A 26339-nucleotide genomic window follows, 5' to 3' on the forward strand; every position below is an offset into this window, starting at 1 on the left:
GAGTCAGAAATTCCTCTTAGGTCAGAAACTTGTAACCAAATGCTCATTTGTATAGCACACAATCTGGTAATCAATATTTTGAAAAAAATAAAGTGGATAGATGGTAAAACTTTAGTATCTTTATTTTAAACTAGTATGTTTTAAACTGCAGTAAGACTCTCTAGAAAAGATGAGCAAGTTATTACTTAGAGACAGACATAACTGGAGATAAGACTATCCTTTACCTCTACGTGGTAGCTAAGCTTTATTCTGTAACACCTAGAAAATTACCTGAACAGAAGAGCATCATCTGTTAGGAATTTTGGTAAGTTGGAGTCTCGTAAAGCTCTTATCAACACCACATCTTCACTTAGGTCTGGGTTCTCTCTTTTTAAAGATCTAAATTTAAAGGAATAATTCAGATGACATTGCGAGAACATAATATCGAACATGATTTTCCAAACCTGTGAGTCAGGGATTCAGCTTGCAAAAAGCTGTGGAGGGCCCTCCCCTGTGGATTCTTGCTGGAAGGAGAGGATCATTTTCCCTCACATGCCCAGTGTCCATCTCCATCAGAGCACACGGACAAGTCAGGCACTGGCTACACAGCCTTGAGGAGAGTAAGGACATTTTCAACCTCCCCCATCCATCCAGACTTTATCCAACCTGAATTTACAGTTCCCTGAATGCATCACAATGGTTCACATCACTGGGACTTCCTTTTCTCTCAGCCTAGAAGGCCCTGCTTTGCTCTTTTGCCGGCTCTTATTTCCCCATTCAAAATCCAGCCCAGTTACTCTAGAAAGTTCCTCTATCCCCGCCTTGGCGAACCTCAGCACAGCCCTATGGTTGCCCTCACCACGCCATATCCTAGACGATGGCTTATTTGGCTGTCTCGCCCACTGGGCTGTAGTTCTTTGAGTACAAGTGTATGTGAACTCCTCAGTATCCCTGGTCTTTAAATGGCAATCCTGTAAAGAGGAGAAATGCTATACCTGGGAGGTTACAAGAAAGAACAGAGGGTAGGGAAGGGCAGGGAGATTTGTGCAGAACCCAGGGATACAGGAGCCAGGCAGAAGAGGCCCTGGATGTGCAAAGCCAGAGCCAGTGAGTCATGGCCTGAGAGGAAGGACTAGAGAGAAGAGAGATTCACTCTTTGATTTCTTACCCAGCCATGACCAGTACAGACTTGACAGCTCTCATGCCAAAGTCGTAGTGATCCTGTTGAGAGAGCTGTTCACTGCAAAGCTTATACATCTGCGTCATTTTTCTTGCTAATATTTTACTTGATTCAAATCCTTCAGAATATAGAATTACCTAGAATAGAAAAGTATAATGCAATGCTTATTATATTAATTGATAACAATATATTAGCATAATATCAATGTACTCAAAATCTACTTTAGGCATTACACCTCTCCAAGTTGTTGTATCATTTAACAAAGAAATGTAAAGACTGAAGAGAAGAGGGTTTTCTGTGCCATAAGAAGGTGGAAGGTGGGATATTGTATGAGGATACCATACGGGGATATGGGCACTGATTCTTCTTTCTTTCTATAGATGAAGATGTGGCCTTGGTGACATTTGGTTCAAGGAGCAGCAGAGCCCACTGTTTGCAAATGTTCACATCACGGAGGTTGGATGTGTTATAAGGCCTGAGTACAAAAGCAAGAATTGAGCTTCTCCAATGTGACAGGAATGCCACTCTTGTGGACAGAATCAGTGATATCCATGTGCTCCCCCTAGGCTCCCTGGGATCAAGGGAAGCTACGCAAAGATTTGCAGCCTCTCCCCTCCCCTAGCTGGCTACCTTGCTTCTGATAAGTTTCTGCATCTTTGGTTAAATAAACCAATGATGACAGTGGAAGTGGGTATGGACCCTTCCTCCAATTCACAATCTACTTATAATCACTGTAGTTGGCCTCAGAATCAGGGTTTGAAATGATGCAGAGATTTCTTACTGGTGTCTGCTTTGTTTATTGCTCTATCACTAGCTATTAGCACAATGCTCTGCACACTGCAGGTAATTAAAAATATTTACTGATGACAGACCCTGATTCATTCAATGTGTAACAACAATAGGAATAGCACTTAGAAGACTCGATTTTTAAATTTCTCCAATTAATTACTGAGTAATATGACAATAGGACAAAGCATGAGATGTTAAAATGTTGGAGTGAGTTCTAAACCTGGTTTTCTTTCTACCAGTTTTGGACAATGAGCAGGTCATTTATTGTCCCTGTCCACAGAGGGTCCAGGGTGAAGACATCACCTGCCTTAACTGCCCGCCACCCCACCATGCCCACAGGGGGTGCTGGGGGGCCCATAAGGTGCTGGGGGGCCCATAAGATGCTGGAAGCATTATATTAATAAAAGGCGTAATTTTCCTAATGATAGGATTTGGTATGGTCTATTCTATTCTTAGGTAGTTACTTTTAGTTCATATAGAAGAATATTTTAAATTAGCTGTTATTAAAGGAGTTTATTAGCCACAAGAGTAATCTGTTCTTTCTGAGAAATTCCATTCTAAAAGGGGTAGTGTCCCTTGTTATGAAATGCAGCGCTGAGCACAGATGGGCCTTCTGGAGTCCTGAAAATATCTTATATTTTGGTCTGGGTGGTCACACGGGTGAATACATTCATAAGAATTCACTGAGTTGTACCCTTATGATCTGTGCACTTTACTATGCAGAAATTATACCTCAGTAAAAAGTGCCAAGAACAATACACATAAAATTGAAATACATTGGTTCTTAGCTAGTATGAAGAAACAAAAACCATTTTAAATAGAAGAATTCCTAGATAGATGGAGAAAGAACAAATATAACATAAATAATCTATTAATGATTGCTATTTTTTGATATAGACTACAAGCCAATCTCTGCCCTCCATCATAGTGATTAGTATTGCTTCTACTCAACATCCGTTGACTCTAATTAAAAAAATGCTCAAAGAGAAGTGAGAATAATACAGCATTTTTAGAATGAATTCAGACATTTTAATTCCTAGAGATGAACTGATAAATCCCAACGAACTGGTTAATTAAACTCATTGATTCATTCCAGATTTAGGGTCCTACTGTATTCCCGACACCATTCTGGGCATTAGGGATATAACAGTCACACACACACACACACACACACACACACACACACAGAGAACAAAACATTCTACGTGATAACAATCATTTCTACACTTAAGAGCAAACAATAATGAATAACCTTTGCCAGAGTGCGTCCATAAAGGAAACTTTCTACCTCAGTAGAATCAAATGGTGAATAAAAGAAACAAGCTTAAACTTTTGCTGCTTTATGATGTGGAGCTCACCTCTGCAATCAAGGCATAATTTGGAACCATCATCGCAAAGGGTCTAAACAGGGCTTTCAAATTATCTGGCAATTCAGTTCTGCCTGCATATCCAGGATTCATTGTGATGAAGGCTGCACAAGTCATAACCAGCTTTATTTCCCGCCCCTCAAACATAAATCTAGAGAGCTATGGAAAAGAAAGAGAAAGTATAAGTCAACACTTCTCCAGCCATTTGTAAATTCTTTCACATAATTACTACTCAAGTATAAAACTTGTGTAAGGGAACATTCAAGCAAAGACTTCTGGAACGTGCTGTTGGACAACAGGGAACGTTTTTCTCCTGATTCTGTCCTACCCACTCCCAGTCTCTTCTGGGCTCAGTGTTTCCTGCTGTCTGCCTCCCTGCCCCTCCCTTGCTCAATTTGTCTCTTCCTGCCTGGCCCAGACCTGCACTCTTCTAGGCCTTAACATCTTTTGCTGAGACGCCTCAATTCAACTTAGATTTAATGGCCACTAAACCTTCTCCACACCCACTTTCTGGTATTCCCCAAGAAATTCTAATCTGATCTTAGACCTTGGGTGGTTGAGGCCCCACTGTTGCTGTTATTGGCACTACCCCTTCACTTTTATTCAACAGCAAACGCTTGTTGAGCGTCCATTGCAGGTGAGGCAGTAGGTTAGGCATGGAGGTAGAGAACTGAAGAAGACTCACTCCTGAGCCCTTGAGAAGCTCTCAGGCTTGCTGTGTGGAGTCAGACCTGGAAACTGTGACCATGCAGTACAATAGATGCTACAGTGGAGGTATGTGCAAAGCCCACAGGAGCAAAGCTCATAGGAGGATCAGGGAAGCCTGCTTCAGACCTGAAGAATGCAGAGGGGCATTTCACGTAGATAAGCAGGGGCAGCCATTCCAGTCAAAAGGAGCAGGGACAAGAAACAGCACTGCATGTTCAGGGAATGACCAGCCATTCACTTTGCTAAAGGGTAAAGTTCTAGGAGGAAAACGTAAGTAGGCTGGGGCCTGAGCATCAGGAATGTTGCAGGCTAGGCTAAGGAATTTTAGACTTTTATTCTACAGGTTGGGGGAAGCAGAGCAGAATTTTGAGCAGAGTGATAGGATCAAAGATGGCAGTGGAGAAGTTGGGCAGACTACAGACAGGGGGATCAGTAAGAAATTGTTACCGGGGGGATGACAAGAGCCAGAATTAGGGAGTTATCATTGGGGATGAGAGGCATCTAGCAGATACAATTAAATGGACTTGGTGATGGCTTAGATTCTGAGGTTGATAGTAATGGGGAAAATTCAAGATGAATTCCAGGTTTCTAGCTGGGCTACTGGGTGAAGGCACTATTATCAGACATAAAGAGTACAGGGGAAGACCAGGATGGAGCTGGGGAGATGTGTCATAGCCCTGAGGAGAAAATGCTGGACGATCCAACTAGAGACCTGCTGCTACTAAATGGCTTTTTCTGCTATTCAAACCTGTAAATTTCTGAGCTTTAGTTTCTTCATCTATTCCCAGGGATATCTTCCATTCCAACTATCTCCTCTGGCCACTGGTAGTCTCAGAGGTTTGGTTAGTCTCAGATGTCATCCTATCTTCCTTTTACCTCACGTGGTTGCCTCCAGTTGGCAATGCTTCAGTCCTTCCTCCATCCTCTTTGGTCCCTTCTTCCCTTACTCCCCATGCTTTTCTCTCAGGTAACTGCTCAGCAAGGTGATAAGGACTTACGAGTTATGCTATATCTGGGGGTCCCTGCATTTAATATAGGCTCCTCAGAGGATGTGGGAGGCAGGACGGTGTGTAGTTGAAGGAGCTCAGACTTTAGGGTCACATAGATTTAGGTGTATATCTTGGTTCGTATGGTATCCTCAGAAATATTTTTTAACTTCTTTGAATCTTTTTCACCTGTAACCTTGGGAAAATGCCATCTACCTCACAGAGGTTTGGTGTGAAGATGAAATAAATGTGAAGTGCAATGACTTGTATAATTTAGCAGCTCATTAAAGTCCAATTTCTGCTTTCTTTTTATTTGTTCTATAATTTGCTTTTGCAGACGTGATCATCAAAATATTTAACAACTCTTTAGCAGGGCACCTTCCAATGAGAATGGCCCCCTTCCTTAGAGCTAGAGCTGGGTCGAGAGGCCCCCTTGCTATGCCAGGATGAACCCTTATGGCTGGATCAGAGGAGGTCTAGGGCTCTTCAGGAAGGGGCCAAGGTAGTGGTGGGGGACCCTCCAGGGGCTCAGAACAGTGGCTATTTAAATATTAAACACTGGCAAGGCTATTCTGGTTTGTACAGGCTGAACATCAGTCTGCCCCTTGGTGATCTCATGATCATATCGTGGAAGGTCAACACACAGTAGCAGGGACTTGATCCCACCCTTCACTGCCATCAGCTTCTCAGTAAAAACCCTTTCTCCAGGAACATGTTCACATGGGCTAAAACAAATTTTAAATAGTGGGACCACTTTAGTCTCTTCATCTGACCCCATATTCCTTGGCTTTTCCAGTCTAGTGAGTTCTGGAGAGCCAAGGTCCCCTTAGATTTTCCATAACTCCTGTCCCATTTTTCTAGCAGCACTAGACTGAGCCTGGGGGCCATATGATGGCAGTGGAGCCCAGAAGAGGCAGCATTACAGAAACCTTGCACAGAAGTAAATGTCAAAGGCAAGAACAAGAAACTGAGGAGGAAAATAGGAGGCGGAGGAGAGAGGACAGGGTGTGGGTGCATCCGTATATATGTGTGCTTGTGTGTGTGTGTGTGTGTGTGTGTGTGTGTTGGGGATGGGAAGAAGAGAGTTCCTTGAGGGCAGGGACTGAGTCTCACCATCTCTGTATCCCCAGGTCCCAGCTCAGTGTCTGACATACAGTTGTTTCTCTGAGTTGCCTGGGTGAGGAATTAATTCACCCAACTCAGTCCTGTTGCTATAGTACTCACCAAATACACTGGAATCATGGAATAGACAAGCTAAAGTCAGCATTGTCCTTCCTAAAATGTAACATGCTATACGTTGATTACAAGCTTAAGAAATGCTACCTCCATGGATAACTGCCCAATGCCTCACCTTTGCAGCTTTGGCATTCCTAATGGTAATGAGCTGCTGGGCGATGACTGACAAAACTTCTATGTCAATTCGATTAAATTCATCGAAGCAGCACCAGGCCCCCGACTGTGCCAGACCACTGAAGAAGCGCCCCATCATCTGAAATCAAAATAACATCATTCAACTTCGTATGCATAGTTGAACTCCTTCAAAAGTTACATTTTGACCTGAAATATTAAAAAGAGGTGGTATCTGCAAATAAGCAATAGTTTTATGTGAATACTGGGCTCTGTCAGAAGTTAGCACCTTTCTAGAAAAGGAAATATCTTTTTGTCTCTCTCTAAATGATTAAAGCTAAATTTTATTTTTAAATAAAATGACAATATGACCAATTTTCCTGCTTTTTCATAACCTCCATTCACCTATGTAAATACTCGACAGGTTCTCAAAGAAACTAACACATGAAATAGACACACTTCAGGACTTAAAAAAAATACCTTGAAAAATTTTACTAATGGAAGCTTTCCTTGTCTTTACAAGGTCCTGCAAATGGGAGACAACACATAGGAGCTACTCAGCACAAGCAGAGCAGCACAGGTCAAGGTGTTAGTTCTTAATTTTTCCTACAGCCAAATCCTGTGGTGGAGGAGAATGAATATGTACTTGTGGTCATCTACAGTGCAAAATTTCTTTCTTTTTTTTTTTTTTGTGAGGAAGATCGGCCCTGAGTTAACATCCATGCCAATCCTCCTCTTTTTGCTGAGGAAGACTGGCCCTGGGCTAACATCTGTGCCCATCTTCCTCCACTTTATGTGGGACGCTGCCACAGCATGGCCTGACAAGCGGTGTGTCGGTGCGCGGCCGGGATCCGAACCCGGGCCGCCAGCAGCGGAGCGTGCGCACTTAACCGCTATGCCATGGGGCTGGTCCCGCAAAATTTCTTTAGAGACTTGAGTTTCTGGTTAAGCATTTGTACAAAGATAGCCAATCAAACAAATTCCTTGCTTTGCTTCCACCTTTTCTCTATAAAATTCTTTCCCCTGGCTCCTGTCGGTGGAGAGCTCCTAACCACTCTGGTTTGGTGCTGCCCAATTCGAATCGATTTTTGTTTGTTTGTTTGTTTGTTTTTGTGAGGAAGATCAGCCCTGAGCTAACATCCGTGCTAATCCTCCTCTTTTTGCTGAGGAAGACTGGCTCTGAGCTAACATCTATTGCCAATCCTCCTCCTTTTTTTTCTCCCCCAAAGCCCCAGTAGATAGTTGTATGTCATAGCTGCACATCCTTCTAGTTGCTGTATGTGGGATGCGGCCTCAGCATGGCCAGAGAAGCGGTGCGTCGGTGCGTGCCCGGGATCCGAACCCGGGCCCCCAGTAGTGGAGCGCACGCACTTAACCGCTAAGCCACGGGGCCAGCCCTGGAATCGATTTTTGCTCAAATAAAATCTTAAAATTTTTAATGTGCCTCAGTTTACCTTTTAATACAGCCCACAGGTCTAGGGGTGGTCACCTGAGCCCAGCTTGCCAGTTAGAATCCCAGCTCTGAAATGTGAAATGTGAGCCTCTATTTTCTTGGCGAGGTTATAGAGAGAAGGCCCTGAAGCTGCTGCTGCCAAGGAGGCACCTGCTGCCGCCTGAGTCCCGCCCTGCTCAGGGCTCTGAATGGTGCGCAACCCTTCTCTGGATTCTGGGAGATATCCCACCATCCCAAAACATTTCAAAAAGTTCACTTTTTTTGTTGTTGTTGCTTAAAAGATAAGAGTATTTATGTGTTTACCAATTTAAACAAATAAAACTACTTTAAACAAGCAAAATAAAATATGACAATATTTAAGAGTAGTGGAAAACAGATGTAGGAGGTCCAGAGCAGAGACCAGAGATAGGATGATAAATAAAGAAGGAGTAAAAGAGTTTTACTAAGCTGAAAAGACATTTTTCTGATTAAAAAGTCAGCAAATGCCAAACAAAATGAATGAAGAAAATTGTCTCATCTAGATCCAGCCTGGTAAAATTTCAGAACACTAAGGCTCAAGAGAAAACCCTACAAGCTTCCAGAGACAGGGAGGAAGCAAAATAGTACTCACCCCCCAAAATGTGTTCAGCTATTATTAGTCTTATCATTAGCAAAACCGTTGTTAGAAGACAATGAAGTAAGGCTTTCACAGTCATGAGGGAAAATGATTTTAAACCTATAATTCCACTTTCTACCAAATTATCAGTCAAGTAGATGACCAGATAAAGACAGTCTTGAATATCTATAAACTTAAATGGGGAAAAAAAACGCTCAAGGAAGTATTCCAGCAAAATAAAAAAGAAACATAAGAAAGAAACAAAAATGAGACACAAAGAACAGTGTTAGTTGAGTAGGTTCTAGAACAGTTTCTCAAACTTGAGTATGCATCAGAATCATTTGGAGGGTTTGTGGAAAAAAACCTCAGATTGCTAGGCTTCAGTGCCAGAGTTTCTGATTCAGTAGATCTAGGGCAGGGCCTGATAATTTGTATGTCTAACAAGTTGCCAGGTGATGCTAATGCTAAAGAAAGTTGAAAAAAAAATTTGAAAAACCTGTTAACCCTGTTGCTTGGAATATTTTCATTTGAATGCAGAGGGTTCATGATGTATGTATTGATCATTCGCTATGGGTCCAATTATTCCACTAAATTCCACTGTGAGGGGCCGGCCCGGTGGCGCAAGTGGTTAAGTGCACGCACTCTGCTGCGGCGGCCCGGGGTTTGCCGGTTCGGATCCCGGGCGCGCACTGACGCACCACTTGGCAAGCCATGCTGTGGCGGCGTCCCATATAAAGTGGAGGAAGATGGGCACGGATGTTAGCCCAGGGCCAGTCTTCCTCAGAAAAAAAAAAAAAAAGAGGAGGATTGGCAAATGTTAGCACAGGGCTGATCTTCATCACACACACACAAAAAATTTCCACCGTGAATAATCCTGGATATTGTCAGTGCTGTATAATGGGTTTACATTTTTATACTCAACCCCTATACAAGGCAAAGAAGCCATAATTATGGTTATAGAATAATGAAATTTCATAAACGTTGTCATGGTAAAATAAAACTATATGAACTAATGAAAATCAGGAACTGAAGTTGGAACAGAAAGTTGGAAGGTCATGTCTAATAAAATCTCGATTTAATGAGTTGGCAGATAATGTCCAAAGTTGATATATATACAAATATAGCAATAAATGTATGTTTCTACAGATAATAGCAATCACCCAAAGAACTCCCTGCCAGGGTGGTCTCCTTTCCTGATGACTCCCTTCCTAAGCAGATCTTTCAATCTCAAATTCCTCTCTTCGTCCTGCTGCTGTGAAACAGCTTACTGTCTGTGCTGCACTTCCATTGTTTTTTGTTTATTAATCAAAAAGACATTCCCAGCAATGTCTTTTTTTCTCTAAATTTTTAAAAAGGAGCAGGGTATTTAAAGAACATGTCCCAAGAAACACTAATTTCTGGAGATGCTTCTGAAAAATAAGTATGATTTACTCTGTAAAAATGAATTAATTGTGGGGCTAGCTCAGTGGCATAGTGGGTGAGTTTGCACACTCCGCTTTGGCGGCCTGGGGTTCGCGGGTTCAGATCCCAGGCGCAGACCTACGCACCGTGCATCAAGCCATGCTGTGGCAGTGTCCCACGTACAAAATAGAGGAAGACTGGCACAGATGTTAGCTCAGGGACAATCTTCCTCACCAAAAACAAAAACAAAAACAAAAAGAATGAATTGCAATTTACTTGGACAATTTAAATGATTATATTCTAAATTTACACATTACCTAGGCATTTGGGTAACTTTTAGAAAAATAGAATATTAGCTCTGTGTGTTAGTGGCCAAAAGGCATCCATAGTCAAATACTTCTAGGATTTGCTGAATTAAATAAAGCTAAACAGATTTCCTAACTGTGGGACTTCATAAAGTATTTAATATACTATTCAGTGTTGTGAAAACATAGAAAGGGAATGAGGTGAGCACGGATTTTTTTTTTTCTGAGTATGTCGTAGTAGCATTCCAAGAAACATACTTTGGAGAGACACTGTTTTACATACCTAATATTTTACTGATGTTTTTACTGTAACTGAGGGGCCCTACATCTTTTCTCATGATCCTAAAGAAGACATATAAAGGTGTCACCAACAGAGTTACTAAAACAAGTGGTACCTAGAGTCACCAGGAATGATTTTCCTCTGCAAGTCCTGAGGTAGGAAATGGAGTAGGTCCTGGTACTTGAAGAGGAAGAGAGGACTTCCTTGACTGTCAAGCGGTTGTGGGGGAGGACAGGAGCTATGCCTGAGCCACCCTGGCACTGAGGAGAATGGCTGTGAGCCCCTGTATCAACTAAGAGATCTGTTGTCTCAAGAGCTGTGACACTGAGAACCCAGACCCATGGCGACATGAAGCCAATGGAGCTGAGTGTATCCTTGGGGAAAAAAGGCCTTTCTCTCTGCTCTTGAACCTGGAGAAATAACTGCCATAGCAATGGTAGGAGCAGACCTGAGTGTCATTAAAATTTTGTTTTTTTAATTAAAAACAATTCTTAATGGCTTTATTGACATATAATTCACATACCATATAATTCACCGATTTAAAGTGTACAATTCAATGGTTTTGAGTATACTCACAGAGTTGTGCATCTATCCTACAATAAATTTTATAACATTTTCATTACTTCAAAAAGAAATCCCATAGCCCTTAGCTACACCCTCCTATCTCCCACACCCACTCCTCCCCCAGCCCCAGGCAACCACTAACCCACATTTTGTCTCTACAGATTTGCCTATTCTGGACACTTCATATAAATAGAATCACACAATATGTGTTTTTTTGTTTCATCCGTGTTGTAGCATGTGTCACCACTTCATTTCTTTATATAGCTGAATAATACTCCCCCTGCACAGTGTTTTAATCACCTCACATTCACCCATTGGTGAGGGAGGGATTCTCTCCTTAGGGTATAGGGCTGGTCAAACACCCGACCCTGGACAGATGAGGTTGACAGCAGGGACAGTCACATATACTCACAGCCTGGGGGCAGAGGACACCACATGCCACACGGTGCCACATAGAGGTTGCACTCGGGAACAGAATGAACAGCCAGGGGCTATGGGAGGCAGGCTTTGTAGTATTCAGAGGGTGGGGTGCCCCCTGGTTCCCATGGGAGGATGTTATAGGCTTGTTTAAGTAATTCCACAGGTAGCAAGGAACTGGAACCTGCCGGGGATAAGCAAGAACTGTGCCTGGTCCCTTTGATAAGAAGAGTGGTTTGACTAGGGGACCACGGGCACAGAGCTGGGAGGGAGCTTGCAGTTAGGCATTTGAGGCCCTCTCGATTTTACCAGATGTCAAAGCAGCACATCATATTGACCCTTAATTTTAGGCCTAATACCACAACGGATATTTTGTTTATCTATTCATTGGTTGATGGACGTTTGGGTTGTTTCCACTTTTTGTGTGGAATAATGCTTCCATGAACATTTGTGTTTTTGTATGGACATATATTGTAATTTCTCTTGGGAATGAATATACCAAGGAGTAGAATTGCTGGGTAACCTGGTAACTCCATGTTTCACCTTTGAGTAACCGCTCAACTGTTTTCCAAAGCAGCTGCACCCTTTCGTCTTCCCCACAGCAGTGTATGAGGATTCCAACCTCTCCACATCCTAGTTAACACTTGTTAAATAAATTATTTGTCTTTTTGATTATAGCCATCCAAGTGGGAATGAAGTGGCATCTCATTGTAGTATTGATTTGTATTTCCCCGATGACTAATAATGTTGATCATCTTTTCATATGTTTATTGGCCATTTGTATATCTTCTTTGGAGAACTCTCTATTCAGCTCCTTAGCCCATTTTGAAATTAGATTATCTGTCTTTTTATAACGGAGTTGCAATAGCTCTTTATATATACTAGTTTCAAGTCCCTTATCACATATATGATTTGCAAATATTTTTCTCCCATTTTGTGGGTTGTATTTTCACTTTCTTGATTCTTCTTTTGAAGCACAAAAGTTTTCAATTTTGATGATATTTGGGTTTGTCTATGTTTTCTTTTGCTTGTGCTTTTGGTATTATAACTAAGAAGCCATTGCACAATCCAAACTCATGATGATTTACACCTACGTTGTCTTCTAAGAGTTTTATAGTTTTAGCTATTACACATTTGGTCTTTGATCTATTTTGGGTTAATTTTTGTATATGGGGTGAGGAAGGGGTCCAGCTTCATTCTTTTGCTTGTGAATATCCAGTTGTCCCAGAACTATTTTTGAAAAGACTATTGACCAATGAATTGTCTTTACAGTCTTGTCAAAAATCAATTTACTGTAAAAGGTTTATTTCTGAACTCTTAATTCTATTCCATTGATCTATTTGTCTATCCTTATGCCAGTACCACACTGTCTTGATTACTGTAGCTTTGTAGTAAGTTTTCAATTTGGGAAGTGTGAGCCTACCAATTTCCCTTTTTATTTTACTCCAAGATTGCTTGGGTATTTTGGGTCCCTTAAATTTCCACAAGCATTTTAGCGTCAGCTTGTCAATTTCTGTAACGAAATCAGCTAGGATTTTGATAGAGCTTACACTGAATCCATAGATCAATTTGGAGAATATGATCATATTAACAATATTAAGTTTTCTGATCCATAAAAATGGGATTTCTTTCCACTTATTTAGGTTCTTTTTAATTTCTTTCAACAATGTTTTGTAGTTTTCAGAGTGTAAGTTTGAACTTCTTTGTTAAATCTCATTCTAAGTATTTCATTCTTTTTGATGCTATTATAAATGGAATTGTCTTAATTTTCTTTTTGGATTATTCATTGCTACTATATAGAAACACAATTGATTTTTGTATGTTGATCTTGTAGCCTGCACTCTTGCTGAAATTTATTAGTTTTAATAGGGTGTGTTTGTGTGTGTGTGTATTCCTTAGGATTTTCTATATACAAGATCATGCTATCTGTAAATAGAGCTAGTTTTATTTCTTCCTTTCCAATCTAGGCACCTTTTATTTCATTTTCTTGCCTAATTGCCATGGCTAGGACCACTTATGCGTTGTTGAATAGAAGTGGAGAGCAGCCATCCTTGTCTTGTTCCTGATCTTAGAAGTAAATCATTCGGTCTTTCACCAATAATTAGAGGTTAGCTGTGAGTTTTTCTTAGATGCTCTTTATCAGGTTGAAGAAGTTCTTTTATATTCGTAGTATGTTGAGTGTTTTTATCATGAAGGTTTTTTGGTTTGTTTGTTTTTGTTTTTTTAAGTCACAGCTCACAATGATGCTGGTCATCAGGGTTGAGAAGTGGCCACAACCAGCTCATGAAAGAGTTTCCAGGGCTGTATGAGGACTGCCCAGCCAGGATCATTGTTTTACAATGGTGACACCAAGTGTCAATGGCACCAACGGAAGACAAAAAGAAGGAAACTTTTCTCCATCAGAGTGATTTTATGTAGTCTGCATCACTCTTGTTGATCACAAGTTATTACTTGCTGAAGCGAGCATATGAGATAGGACACCAGGAAGGAGATAAAGATATTTTCTGATCAAAGTGGGCTCTAAGGGCTTAGAATCACTTAATTTGAATATTTAAAAATGGGACTTTGGGGGCCGGCCCAGTGCTGTAGTGGTTAAGTTCGTGTGCTCTGCTTTGGGGTTCACAGGTTCGAATCCCAGGCGCAGACTAACGCACCACTCATCAAGCCATGCTGTGGTGGCATCCCACATACAAAATAGAGGAAGATGGGCACAGATGTTAGCTCAGGTCCAATCTTCCCCAGAAAAAAGAGGAAGATTGGCAATAGGTGTTAGCTAAGGGCTAGTCTTCCTCACCAAAAAAAAAAAAAAAAAGGGACTTTATTTTGTTCCCCATGCTGGTTAAGCACGGCATATAGGTTCCCCTAGTTTTAAGGCTCAATGTTGCTAAGAGAGTAGATCTTAAAAGTTCTCATCACAAGAAAAAAATCTGTTAACTATGTATGGTGATAAACGTTAACTAGACTTATTGTGGTGACCATTTCACAATATATATAAATAGCAAATCATTATGTTGTATACCTGAAACCAATATAATGTTGTATGTCAATTATACCTCAATAAAAAAATAAAATAAAAAACATAAAAAATTATATTAGAAAAAAGACAGTGTTAATAAATTTGAGGCATATTGGAAGCTCCTTTCTTTCCCCTCATGTGTGCTTCCTGGAAGTCCACCAACGGAGCCAAGTCTACCTGCCAGTGACCTCTGTGGAGACTGGTGGCTCATTTGTCCTCCTCTTGTTTCTGCTCCTGGAGGAGGCTCCTGCCACCTACTGACGAGCTGGGGGTGGCAGTGTCTTCCCTCCACTGAGAAGTCTTCCTCCTCCCCCACGTTTAACTGGGATGTCGACAAGGACAGCTTTCGTCTTTTTCTGAAGATCCTCTAGACCTTTCAAGAGACACTCAACTTTCCCATTAGAATTAACATGCTAAAACAGCAACTCCTGGGCCAGCCCTGGTGGCCTAGTGGTCAAGTGCAGCATGCTCTGCCTCAGCAGCCCGCATTCGGTTCCCAGGCGCGGAACCACACCACTTGTCTGTCAGTGGCCATGCTGTGGCGGTGGCTCACATAAACAGAAAAGGAGGAAGATTGGCAACAGATGCTAGCTCAGGGCGAATCTTCCTCAGCAATAATAATAATAATAATAATAATAATAATAATAAAATTAAATTAAATAGCAGTTCCCAAAGTGTCATCTGGGGGTCCCTGCAAGTCTCAGAGTTTCTTTTGGGGGGTCTGAGAGGTAGAAGTATTTTCATAATAGTACTAAAATGTTATCTGTCTTTTTCACTCTCATTCTCTCATGAGAGTACAGAATATGAAAAAAGTGTTGATATGTTTTTAGTTTCCATGTTGCAAATAATCTTTAAGAAGCTGACACTGGCAACTTTTGGTGTAGTTTCAAAGAATATTGACAATTACCTGAAAAAGTTATTAAAATATTCCTTTCTCTTTAGAGTACATATCTGTGTGAGGCTAGATTTTCTTCAAATACTTCAACCAAAATAACATATCTCAACAGATTGAATGCAGAAGCAGATATGAGAATCTGGCTGACTTCTTTATGCCAAACATTAGAGATTTTCAAAAATATAAAACAATGTCACTCTTCTCACTAAATTTTTTGTTTGGGAAAATAGTTATTTTTCACAAAAAATATGTTTATGCTAACATGTAATGGATTTATTACTGTTATTTTAAACCAAATAAATATTTAAAATGTATCACTTTTAATTTCTAACATGGTAAATATCAATAGATATAACCCATATATATAAACAAAAGCTCTTTGGAGGTCTCAATAATTTTTAAGAGTGTAAAGGGGTCCTGTGACCAAAAAATTTGAGACCCACTATATTGAAAAATCTCACCATGAATTCTCACCTCCTACATATTTCATTTTCAATACACAACTCTGAATTGCTCATCTCTTCATGTAAGCTCATTCCTTGTTCCTAGATTTCCCTGCTATTCTATCTTGTATCTCATCTCACTTCTTTCCACTTACTGACATGAACAGGTTTTTCATTTTACCACCATTTGACAAATCCTCCCCCAGCCGTGATTCCTACCTGGACCACTCAGACCCCCTGTGTTGACTCTTCTCCCTTGCTCTATTTATTCCACTTTAACCATCCTGTACCCCACTGGTTTTCCCTTGCTTGCTATCACTCCAGTTTCTCCTTTTGTTATGTCATGCTGCAAGTAGAGAGAACCACATAAAACGCTCAACGTTAGTGTTCAGATGCTAGGACTGTACCTTGTAGTCCAAACCATCGGAACAGTTAAAGACCACACACTGGATGGCAAGGGCCTTTGCTAGGTCTTTGGTTGTCTCGGTTTTCCCAGTGCCAGCAGGACCAGCTGGAGCACCTCCCAGGTCGAGCTGCAAAGCGCCCATGAGGCAAAGGTAGCAGCGATCCTGAGGAAATCAATAAATTGTCATTATTGAAGGGAATTGACTCCAGCCACAAATTTATAAGTCCTTTCTACAGGAGGAGGGTCATTACTTTCTATGAAAAGTTTTATAGCAATTGAGATATACTCAAAGATCCAGGCACATAATTAAATAATGCAAATCTCTACTTCACAAAGATGTACATGGGAAATCCTTTCAAGAGTTAATGTTAGATGAAACTTTCCAAGACTATTTTGATAAAAAAGCATTCTTGTGTCAACATTAACCTTAGCGATCAGTCACTTACCGTGAGAGGAGTAATAACTAATCTTGGGCATGCACCCAAATATTCATAGCCATAAGTGTACTGAGAGAGTGCCATTCTAGCCACACAATTATCCAGGTCTATATCCCAATAATAGCGCAGTTGTCTCTGCCAGTCAAAGGATTCGACTTCCTCTACCTACATAAGTGACAACAATGATATACATATTAGACGCACTAATTTCAGAAAGAAACATACGATTTTACTTAAACGAAACAGTTACCTTGGCTTGAACAAGTTCGGTGACTATGTCTCTTGCATGTACATCAATAGTAATTAAGGCAGTTAGGATGTTTCTGTGTAATTTAGGAAGATTGCCTCGAACTATTGCAGCCAGGGCATTTAATCTCTACAAATTAAAAGAAAAATTGTCTTAATGAACTGTCAAATATCAGCTTACATATAAACATTTTACTATTAAATTTGGAGCAGAAATTTGTCCAAACTATATAATTTGAAGAATCTATAATTCTGTGACCAAACAAGACAACAGTTTAACTTTTTAATTCCTATAATACTTCTGTAAAGTACATACTGTCTTTACCCCCACTTTACATTAGAGTATACTGAGGGTAGAGAGGGAAAGTAACTTGATGGCAGTCACAGTCATGACGGGGCAAAAACGAGATTTGAGTAGACATTTGTCTCAAGGAAAGCCCATGCTCTTAACCACCACACGATGGTGTCTCTAGAGAAGACTGTTCTCCTCAAAAATTAAATGTTATTAAGGTATCACTCCTCATTTTCAGGGGTGGTTTTTCCTTTGATAATCAGAAAATCTGAGCATTTTAACCAAGCCAGTGATTGAATCAAAGCATTTTTTTTCTTTTGATCCCTACATTTTTATTTTTTTTAATTATTATTTTTAAAAATTTTTTTCTTTTTTTTTTTATTGTGGTAACATTGGTTTATAACATTATATAAATTTCAGGTATACATCATTATATTTTGATTTCTGTGTAGATTACGTCATGTTCACCACCCAAAGACTAATTACAATCCATCACCACACACATGTGCCTAATCATCCCTTTCGCCCTCCTCCCTCCCCTCTTCCCCTCTGGTAACCACAAATCCAGTTTCTGTCTCTATGTGATTGTTGTTGTTTTTATCTTCTGCTTATCCCTGAGATCATGCAGTATTTGACTTTCTCCCTCTGACTTATTTCGCTTAGCATAATACCCTCAAGGTCCAGCCATGTTGTCACAAATGGCTGGATTTCGTCATTTCTTGTGACTAAGTAGTATTCCATTGTGTATATATACCACATCTTCTTCATCCATTAGTCTCTTGATGGGCACTTAGGATGTTTCCAAGTCTTGGCTATTGTGAATAACGCTACAATGAACACAGGGGTGCATGTATCTTTATGCATTCGTGTTTTCACGTTCTTTGGATAAATACCCAGCAATGGAATAGCTGGATCATATGGTAGTTCTATTCTTAATTTTTTGAGGAATCTCCATATTGTTTTCCATAGTCGCTGCACCAGTTTGCACTCCCACCAGCAGTGTTTGAGAGTTCCCTTCTCTCCACATCCTCTCCAACACTTTTTGTTTCCTGTCTTGTTACTAAAGCCATTCTGATAGGAGTGAGGTGATATTTCATTGCAGTTTTGATTTGCATTTCCCTGATAGTTAATGATGTTGAACATCTTTTCATGTGCCTGTTGGCCATCTGTATATCTTCTTTGGAGAAATGTCTGTTCAGGTCTTTTGCCCATTTTTTAATGGAGGTGTTAGTTTTTTTGTTGTTGAGTTGTATGAGTTCTTTATATATTTTTGGATATTAACCCCTTATCAGATGCCTGGTTTGCAAATACCTTCTCCCAATTGCTAGGTTGTCTTTTCGTTTTGTTGATGGTTTCCTTTGCTGTGCAGAAGCTTTTTAGTTTGGTGTAGTTTCATTTGTTTGTTTTTTCTATTGTTTCCCTTGCCTGGTCAGATATGGTACTTGAAAATATGTTTCTAAGATATCTCTGGTACTTCTAAAATATGTTTCTGATGTCGAAGAATGTACTGCCTATATTTTCTTCTAGAAGTTTCACGGTTTCAGGTCTTACATTCGAGTCTTTAATCCATTTTGAGTTAATTTTTGTGTATGGTGTAAGGTAAGGGTCTACTTTCATCTTTTTGCATGTGGCTGTCCGGTTTTCCCAGCACCATTTATTGAAGAGACTTTCTTTTCTCCATTGTATGTTCTTGGCTCCCTTGTTGAAAATTAGCTGTCCATAGACGTGTGGGTTTACTTCTGGGCTCTCAATTCTTTTCCATTGATCTGTGTCTGTTTTTGTGCCAGTACCATGCTATTTTGCTTACTATAGCTTTGTAGTATATTTTGAAATCAGGGAGGATGATACCTCCAGCTTTGATCTTTTTTCTCAGGATTCCTTTAGCTATTCGGGGTCTTTTGTTGTTCCATATAAATTTTAGGGTTCTTTGTTCTATTTCACATGTTGGAACTTTGACAGAGATTGCATTGAATGTATAGATTGCTTTAGGAAGTATGGACATCTTAACTATGTTAATTTTTCCAATCCAAGAGCAAGGAATATCTTTCCATTTCTTTGTGTCTTCTTCAATTTCTTTTTTTTTTTTTTTTGGTGTATAAACTATTTATTAACAGACCAAGCCTACAGATTTATTTCTTCTTGAAAAATATGGAACGCTTCATGAATTTGCGTGTCATCCTTGCGCAGGGGCCATGCTAATCTTCTCTGTATCGTTCCAATTTTAGTATATGTGCTGCCGAAGCGAGCACCTTCTTCAATTTCTTTCAACAATGTTTTATAGTTTTCAGTGTACGATCTTTTACCTCTTTGGTTAAGTTTATTCTTAGGTATTTTATTCTTTTTGTTGCAATTGTAAATGGGATTGTATTCTTAATTTCTCTTTCTGCTACTTCGTTGTTGGTGTATAGAAATGCAACTGATTTTTGTAAGTTGATTTTGTATCCTGCAACTTTACCGTATTCATTTATTATTTCTAAAAGTTTTTTGGTGGATTCTTTAGGGTTTTCTATATATAAAATCATGTCATCTGCTAATAATGACAGTTTCACTTCTTCCTTTCTAATTTGGATCACTTTTATTTCTTTTAGCCATGCAGGTGAGAATCAGGAGCTCAGGCTATCAAAAATGCTGAAAGCACTTTTGGCTAAATGGCTAAATGGCTAAATCTTTTTCAAAGAGCAGTGCCTCTGAAGGCCTTGAACTGCTGTGCTGCATTTTCACTTGCCGACCCTAATTGGGGCCACCTCTGCTGAGTGGTCAAAGGAACTTTCCTCAGAAAGTCTTTTCTCTTCTCTGGTACTCTTTGACATGAAATTCTATTGAAGACCTTCATGAGAGAGTTTTCTCTTATTTCAAGAAAGTTGTTTCCTCCTTTTTCTGTTTTAAGGGTAATTCTTTAAAAACGCAACATTGCTTGGAAGTAGAATTGAATTTGGAGTTAAAGATTATGCAGAGTTGTAAAATGACATTTCCCAATTGTAGCTTAAAAATTCTTGTAGAATGGTATTTAGATTTATTCATTTACTGTTTTATTGATAGTTGCCCGAGGGTTTTACAAAATAGTAGAAAAGCACATCTTGAGCCTAAGAATAGAAATGTCACTAATCCCGGGGTTTTCCTGGATGGAATAAATTTCTGTGCGAGATATCCAGGACCTAGTAAATACAATATCTCTTTAAATGTTGCAAACCATTATAATCCTGACATTTTCCTCTTGAATTGTTTTTTCCTGTTTTTATAAGTATTCATATAAATACTGCACAAATACCAAGGTAGTATCCCTAAGAAAACTTGAACGTAAGTGGTTTTAGTGACAATCCCAAAGCTCTGTAAGTCATGTCAGAGCATTAAAATTTCTGAAATAAAGTGAATTTGCATTAACCATGCCAATAAGAACAACTGAGACCACCCTGCACAGCAGTATGTTCAATGTCACCCTGTTGAAAATCTCACCTCGAAGTTCACTTTTTCAAAAGCTTCCAGGGCCTCCACGTGATTCCCATCTTCTCTTTCCAAACAGTCCGTCAAATCACGGCACCACATGATCTGAGAAACGGTCAGGATCACCTGCGTGGGAACATCTTCCTTAAGTCGGTGATGCATCTCACCAAAAAAGGATTCAGAGAGGGAACTTTAAGGAGTGGTAGTTACTTGAGAAGGGTGGCCAGCAATCACCCAGGTTGTCCTCGGTTTCCCCTGATAGTCAGCGATGGCAGCTTTGCACAGGCGGCGCAGAGATGTGAACATGGCTTCCTCCACCTTACCGAGCCACTCCTCCACATTGCCTCGGGCTTTGAGGCCTTTTCCCAAGCTAACCTAGAAGAGAATCAGAGCAATGATAACGTGGCTTATGTGGGACTGGTAGGCTGTACATCCTTTGTACTTCCAGAAAGAACCCTGCGCTACGTAAACACTGCAGCCCGACCCCAAATACTAGAACTTGCTACTGACATCCCACTCTACACCTCTCTTTACCCCCCTCTACTTATTGCCTTATTTTACTGCTTCCCATTGGAGCCAACTCCCTGAAAAAGGAGTCTATGTGCACTACACGAATTTCTTCACTTTCTTTTCCTACTTGCTGCATCTGAATTTTGGTCCCAGCCATTCCTCTAAATCTGTTCTCATTACGGTTATCAGTGTTCTCCCAACTGTCAAGTCCAATGGACACTTTTCAGTCCTTCTCATATTTATTTCTTGGACTTCCAATGACCTGACTGCCCTGCTCGTCTTGGTTTCCTGCATCTGTTCTTCTTCTATCCTCCTTTAAATTTCATGTTTTCCCTGGAACCTAGCCTTGGTCCCTCTCTTTTCTTCTGCACTAGTGATGAGCAAATTCTTTTTCAAGAGGATCAATTTGTCACCAACTAGGGGCCTCAAGAAACTCAAAGGTGGGTTTGGAAGCAATTAACTGTTTTTCCAAGTTGTTTCTTTCCCTTTTGTATGTTAAGGAGATGTAACCACCAGCCATCCTGAAACTGACCAAGCCTCACCACAAGAGCTATGCCCATGACCTTTGCATTATTTTTAATGCAAAGATCTCTCCAGGAGGAGCTTAGGCCTCATTATGTGGAAGCATGTTCTCCAACTGAGCCTGTGCAAGGGAATACCCGCCTCTCCCTTTTGAATATTCATTCCCCAACCAAATAAAAGTTCCTGCTTTCCTTTGTTTGGGAACGCCATGACTTTGGAAATGGTTCCTCATGGCCTCCTATTTGCTGTAAATACACTTTACTTTGTGAGACAACTTCCACTGGTGTAGAGTCTTATTTAACTCACCAGGAGGTGAGCCCACTTGGTTCTGTACCAAATTCAGGACAAATAAAATATTTATGGGCTCCTGCCACTCCCACTACTGTGCTCTAACTGGACTGAAATCTTGGCATTTTCCTGCACAGTTCCTCTGTGTGGAATGCTCTCCCTCCCCCGCCTCCTCTCCATCTTCCTTGGCTCCCTTTGTGTATGTGTGTGTGTGTGCGCGCGCGCACGTCTGTGTCTGTGTCACTTTCCTCTGTGAAGTCACTTGGTTCCCCACAGTCTGCTAATGCATTTACTTGCTTGGTGTTTGCTGTTTGTCAGGCACTGTACAGCGTCCTGGAGACACCGTTGCCAACAATGACAACTAACACTTTCATAGCACCCACTGGGTACTGTTCTAAGCGATTTACACATAGTAACACTTGAAAATCCTCAGCATCTGATTAACCAGGCACTATTGCTAATCTCTGTTTCATAGATGAGGTTGAAGGGGTGGGACTTGAGCCAAGTGGCCTGGCAGTAGAACTGGCGCTCCTAACCAGTCCACTCCTATGCCTCTTGTGGAGAGTTGAGTAAGATATGGCTCCAGTTTTCTCCACTCTGTTCCCAAGAACAGGGCATACGCCTCTGTTATTGCATTTACTGTGGTGCTCTTCAATTGTTTAGTTGACTATGTCTCCACTAGACTTCGAGCTCTTTGAGGGCCAGAATTTTGTCTTGGCTATCTTTGAGCCTGCTGAGCCAGCAAAGTACCAGTATGCAGTAGCACTTGAATGCTCAGAGGGACAATGAATAAACCTCTACCTTCAATCCTAGAAGAGTAACAAAGTTTACCTGTAAAGAATTATAAACAAAAAGCACCTTACCCTTTCTCCCTCTGGTGATAGCATCGCTAAAATATCATTGGTATAAACCTTTTCTGGCTCTCCATCCATACCAGGAATTTTTCCTTCAGCAGGAGGCATGAGAGCAAATTCAAGCTTTGAAATGGAATCGAAGCATTTCCTCAAGTGTGGCTGCACAGCTTGGGGATTTCGTGTCTGGGCCAAAATCTCCAGAAGTTCGTCATTTGACAAGAAGTAAAATCTGGATTAAAGAAAATAATTAAACTATAACTAGAAATTGAAGCAAACCTTATATAGACATGAAAGATAAATCCCTTAGCCACATCTCTTCTCCATCTACTAATGTCCTGGACCTCTGACCTACTGGTCCTGGGTTTCTGGGCAGGCCGTGTGTCTCTAAATACGATTGTTGTGAAGATTAGTGCGATGCATCTCAAACATCTAGAATTAATGCCTAGTACATAAAAGATAGATATTTTTCATAGAAATTATAAAAAATACTAGCTCTTACTGATATTGATTTGTTCACATGTCTGTGTTACTTGGCTTTAGCCCCTAGAGTGAAGATATGTGGGAACTTTATTTGGTTCTATGAATATACACATGTGGGCCATGCTGGTGTGATCCTGCATGGGATTTTCTTAGATCCTGCCCAACAGGGCCATTTGGAGGCATGAACAGACCCTAGGAAAAGAACCGAAGAAGGAGCATATCTGGATGTCCAGGGATGAGGGCCTGGCCAGAGAAGACACTTCACTTTTGTGGAGGGAGCTGCCTGTGAGAGATCCCTCAAGACTGGAGGGAGACGTAAAGAGCCCATGGCAGGCCCCATGTGAGAGAAACGAGCAAGATGGGTACTAGCCAAGTCAGGCATGTCCTGCCACCTTTCCTCTCATTCCTTCCATGCCCCAAACCTGGGGACCTCAGAAATCTAGTAGGAAGTGGGGAGGGTTGATTACCACACATCCTCATCATCATTAAAGCCTTCAGCCCTGCCACAGCCTTGGGCCGAGAGGGGGAAGCTTTAATTCTGAAAGAAGTTCAGAGTTTTGATTATTACAGATCATTTATTGGGTTAAGGTGACGAGGTGTTTTTTTTTTTTTTGTATTATTATCTGAGACTGACCAGAAAATTCATGAAGCCTGCTCAAGATTTTGTCCAGAGGCAGGAATAAACTAGCCCTGAGTAGGGAATGCAGAGGTGGTCATTGCTAGAAATAAAGATGCTTTTGGTTGCACTCTATCAGTCGTTTCTTTAACATATCACATAAAGTAATAATTAATTTGTCCCCATGCCTCTTTTTCAACTAATGAAACAGACAACTATAAAGATTACACCATGAGCCCCGAGAAAGCAGGAACAGTATTGTACTCATCTTGTGTCCCTAGGACCTAACTTGGTCTGTGAATCATAGTAAGTCTTCACTAAGACTTGTAGAGTGAAATCAATGCTGCATAGAGCCTCCTGACCTAATAACTGTTGCAGACCTGGTTGATGTAATTCTAAACAAACGGAAAAATGAAAGCTGACGCTTTTTGGTGTTCAATATTATCACAGGTAAATTTGTGCCAGGTTTCTTCAAATATCAAAAGCAGTGTACAGTTTTTCTCTGGCCTTGGGAGAGCCAGGCTGGAACCACTGATTTAAGAGTGAAATAGACAAAAGGCACATTCCAAACCTCAAACCCTTCCATCTTTTTCCATGTTACCTGAATGAGGTTTTAGTAAGATTTATGTACAGTCTTAAAGCCCTACTACCTCTGTTAAAACTCAACCACATCGTCTGGATCTTGAATTTCCTGTGCATGCACATACCTGTCCTGGTACGCAACAAAACCCCTCTCAACGAAGCAACCCAGATAAGCACCTGACCCTGCTGCCCCAGTGCTTGTCCTAGGACAGACCTTATGGCCATTTCCTTAACAGCTAACCAGAAAAATCCATGAAAGATGAACCATTTTGCTAATGTTCCCTGTGTTACGGCACAATGTGCCCCAGTGACTGAAGTTAGGAGCTTTTGCTACCATCGAGTGGTCATATTCTGGTCTCATATAACTCTGTGGTAATGGTTTATCTACATGGCTGTCCACCTGTTAACCATGAGTTCCACTAGGGCTGGGATCCAGCCTTTCCTTCTTTGTATCTTAGCACTAAGCATAACATTTGGTATGCTTTTAGAATGAATAGATGAATAAAACATTTCATTTGGAATTTGTGAAATGATGTCTTAGACAACTTCTACAGTGACACTCGTAGGCTACCAATTAACCTAAAGAAACTTGCTTAGGCAACACAGGTCTCTCTAACTTTTCACATACACATCTGTGGACACACGCACACATGCAGGCACACCCACACACACCCAACAGTGAAACAATGTTGCAGTCAAGAATCCTTCCAGCACCTTGGATACTTACCCACTTAAACCTTGACCAAATATTGTATCTTTATTCTTAAGACTTAGACTTCCCAATCAAGACACTAGCTGGATTGCCATTATCGTGTATCTTTCTGAGTTCCCTCTCTGGTTCCCTGATGTTTTGAGGTTATGGTTTGTTTTTAAGTATATCCTTTTAAATTAATGGATAGTCTTAACTACTAAAAAATACATAGGTAGTTTTATAAACTTACCTTGGAAAGACAACTCTTTTTGATTCTAAATATGCCTCTAGACACTTCTGAATTTGGTCAAGTAATGCATTATTGTTTTGAAAAGTCTCCAGAAGTCCTGTTTATTGAAAAGCAAAAAAAAGTATTGGTAAAATTGTGTTAAAATAAATAGAGAATATAATTTTAAGTGGAAGTAAAATATGACATTAACCTTTTTTTTTTTTTTTTTTTTTTTGTGAGGAGATCAGCCCTGAGCTAACATCCGCCAATCCTCCTCTTTTTTTGCTGAGGAAGACGGCCCTGGGCTAACATCGGTGCCCATCTTCCTCCACTTTATATGGGACGCCGCCACAGCATGGCTTACCAAGCAGTGCGTCGGTGCGCGCCCGGGATCCGAACCAGCAAACCCCGGGCCGCCGCAGCGGAGCGCGCGCACTTAACCGCTTGCGCCACCGGGCCGGCCCCGACATTAACCTTTTAAAAGCTTTGGTTTTATTTGATAAAAGAATAGCATAATAAATTAAAATTTGGGGGGTTGGCTAAGAATGTTAACTATTACTTTTAATAATAACATTAATTTAAATATTAATTTTAATATTTATCATAGATGAACAAGGATTTACTTTGAAAATTTTTAGCTGGCATCCCCCACTTTTGGGGGCTGGGAACACACAAATCAAAGCCAAACAGTTGTCTTCTCCTTGACCTCCAAACAAAGCCAGCCTCTAACACTACACACTCTCTGTCACTTTCTTACTCATGTCTTCTATTTCCTCTGCCATCTTTAGATCCTGAAATTGTGGCAATGGGATTCTATTTCTTTATCGCTAAACTGTAGCACCTTAAGGAGCAACATTTATGTCTCACTTAACTGTGAAGTTTTGGTGCCTATCCTAGTACCTGGCTTCTCCATCCACCCAAGAACCAAATCCAGTCTTTACCATGGTCTCCAAGGCTCCACATGATCAAGGACTCAATCTAATCCCAACCCCCACCCAAACACACTTACCTCTGGCCTCA

At 40.6% G+C, this 26339-nt stretch overlaps 1 protein-coding gene and 1 non-coding gene across 2 annotated transcripts in view; both read right to left on the reverse strand.

Moving 5' to 3' along the window:
* Positions 1-26339, reverse strand: part of DNAH6 (dynein axonemal heavy chain 6) — a 261696-nt gene that overhangs the window by 134629 nt on the left and 100728 nt on the right. Inside the window, exons 23-33 of the mRNA XM_058550814.1 lie at positions 25341-25437; positions 22731-22950; positions 20758-20922; positions 20560-20673; positions 16819-16944; positions 16578-16733; positions 16133-16294; positions 6361-6498; positions 3307-3474; positions 1148-1296; positions 271-378 (exon numbers count right to left, since the gene is read on the reverse strand). Of these exons, the coding sequence (XP_058406797.1) occupies positions 271-378; positions 1148-1296; positions 3307-3474; positions 6361-6498; positions 16133-16294; positions 16578-16733; positions 16819-16944; positions 20560-20673; positions 20758-20922; positions 22731-22950; positions 25341-25437 (1603 nt within the window). The remainder of the gene's footprint in view (positions 1-270; positions 379-1147; positions 1297-3306; positions 3475-6360; positions 6499-16132; positions 16295-16577; positions 16734-16818; positions 16945-20559; positions 20674-20757; positions 20923-22730; positions 22951-25340; positions 25438-26339) is intronic.
* On the reverse strand, positions 19249-19355 carry LOC131412300 (U6 spliceosomal RNA). Its single transcript, XR_009221743.1, has one exon. It is a non-coding gene; the product is annotated as a U6 spliceosomal RNA (small nuclear RNA).

This window comes from Diceros bicornis, chromosome 12, assembly GCF_020826845.1.
Source record: "Diceros bicornis minor isolate mBicDic1 chromosome 12, mDicBic1.mat.cur, whole genome shotgun sequence".
NCBI classification, from domain to species: Eukaryota; Metazoa; Chordata; class Mammalia; order Perissodactyla; family Rhinocerotidae; genus Diceros; species Diceros bicornis.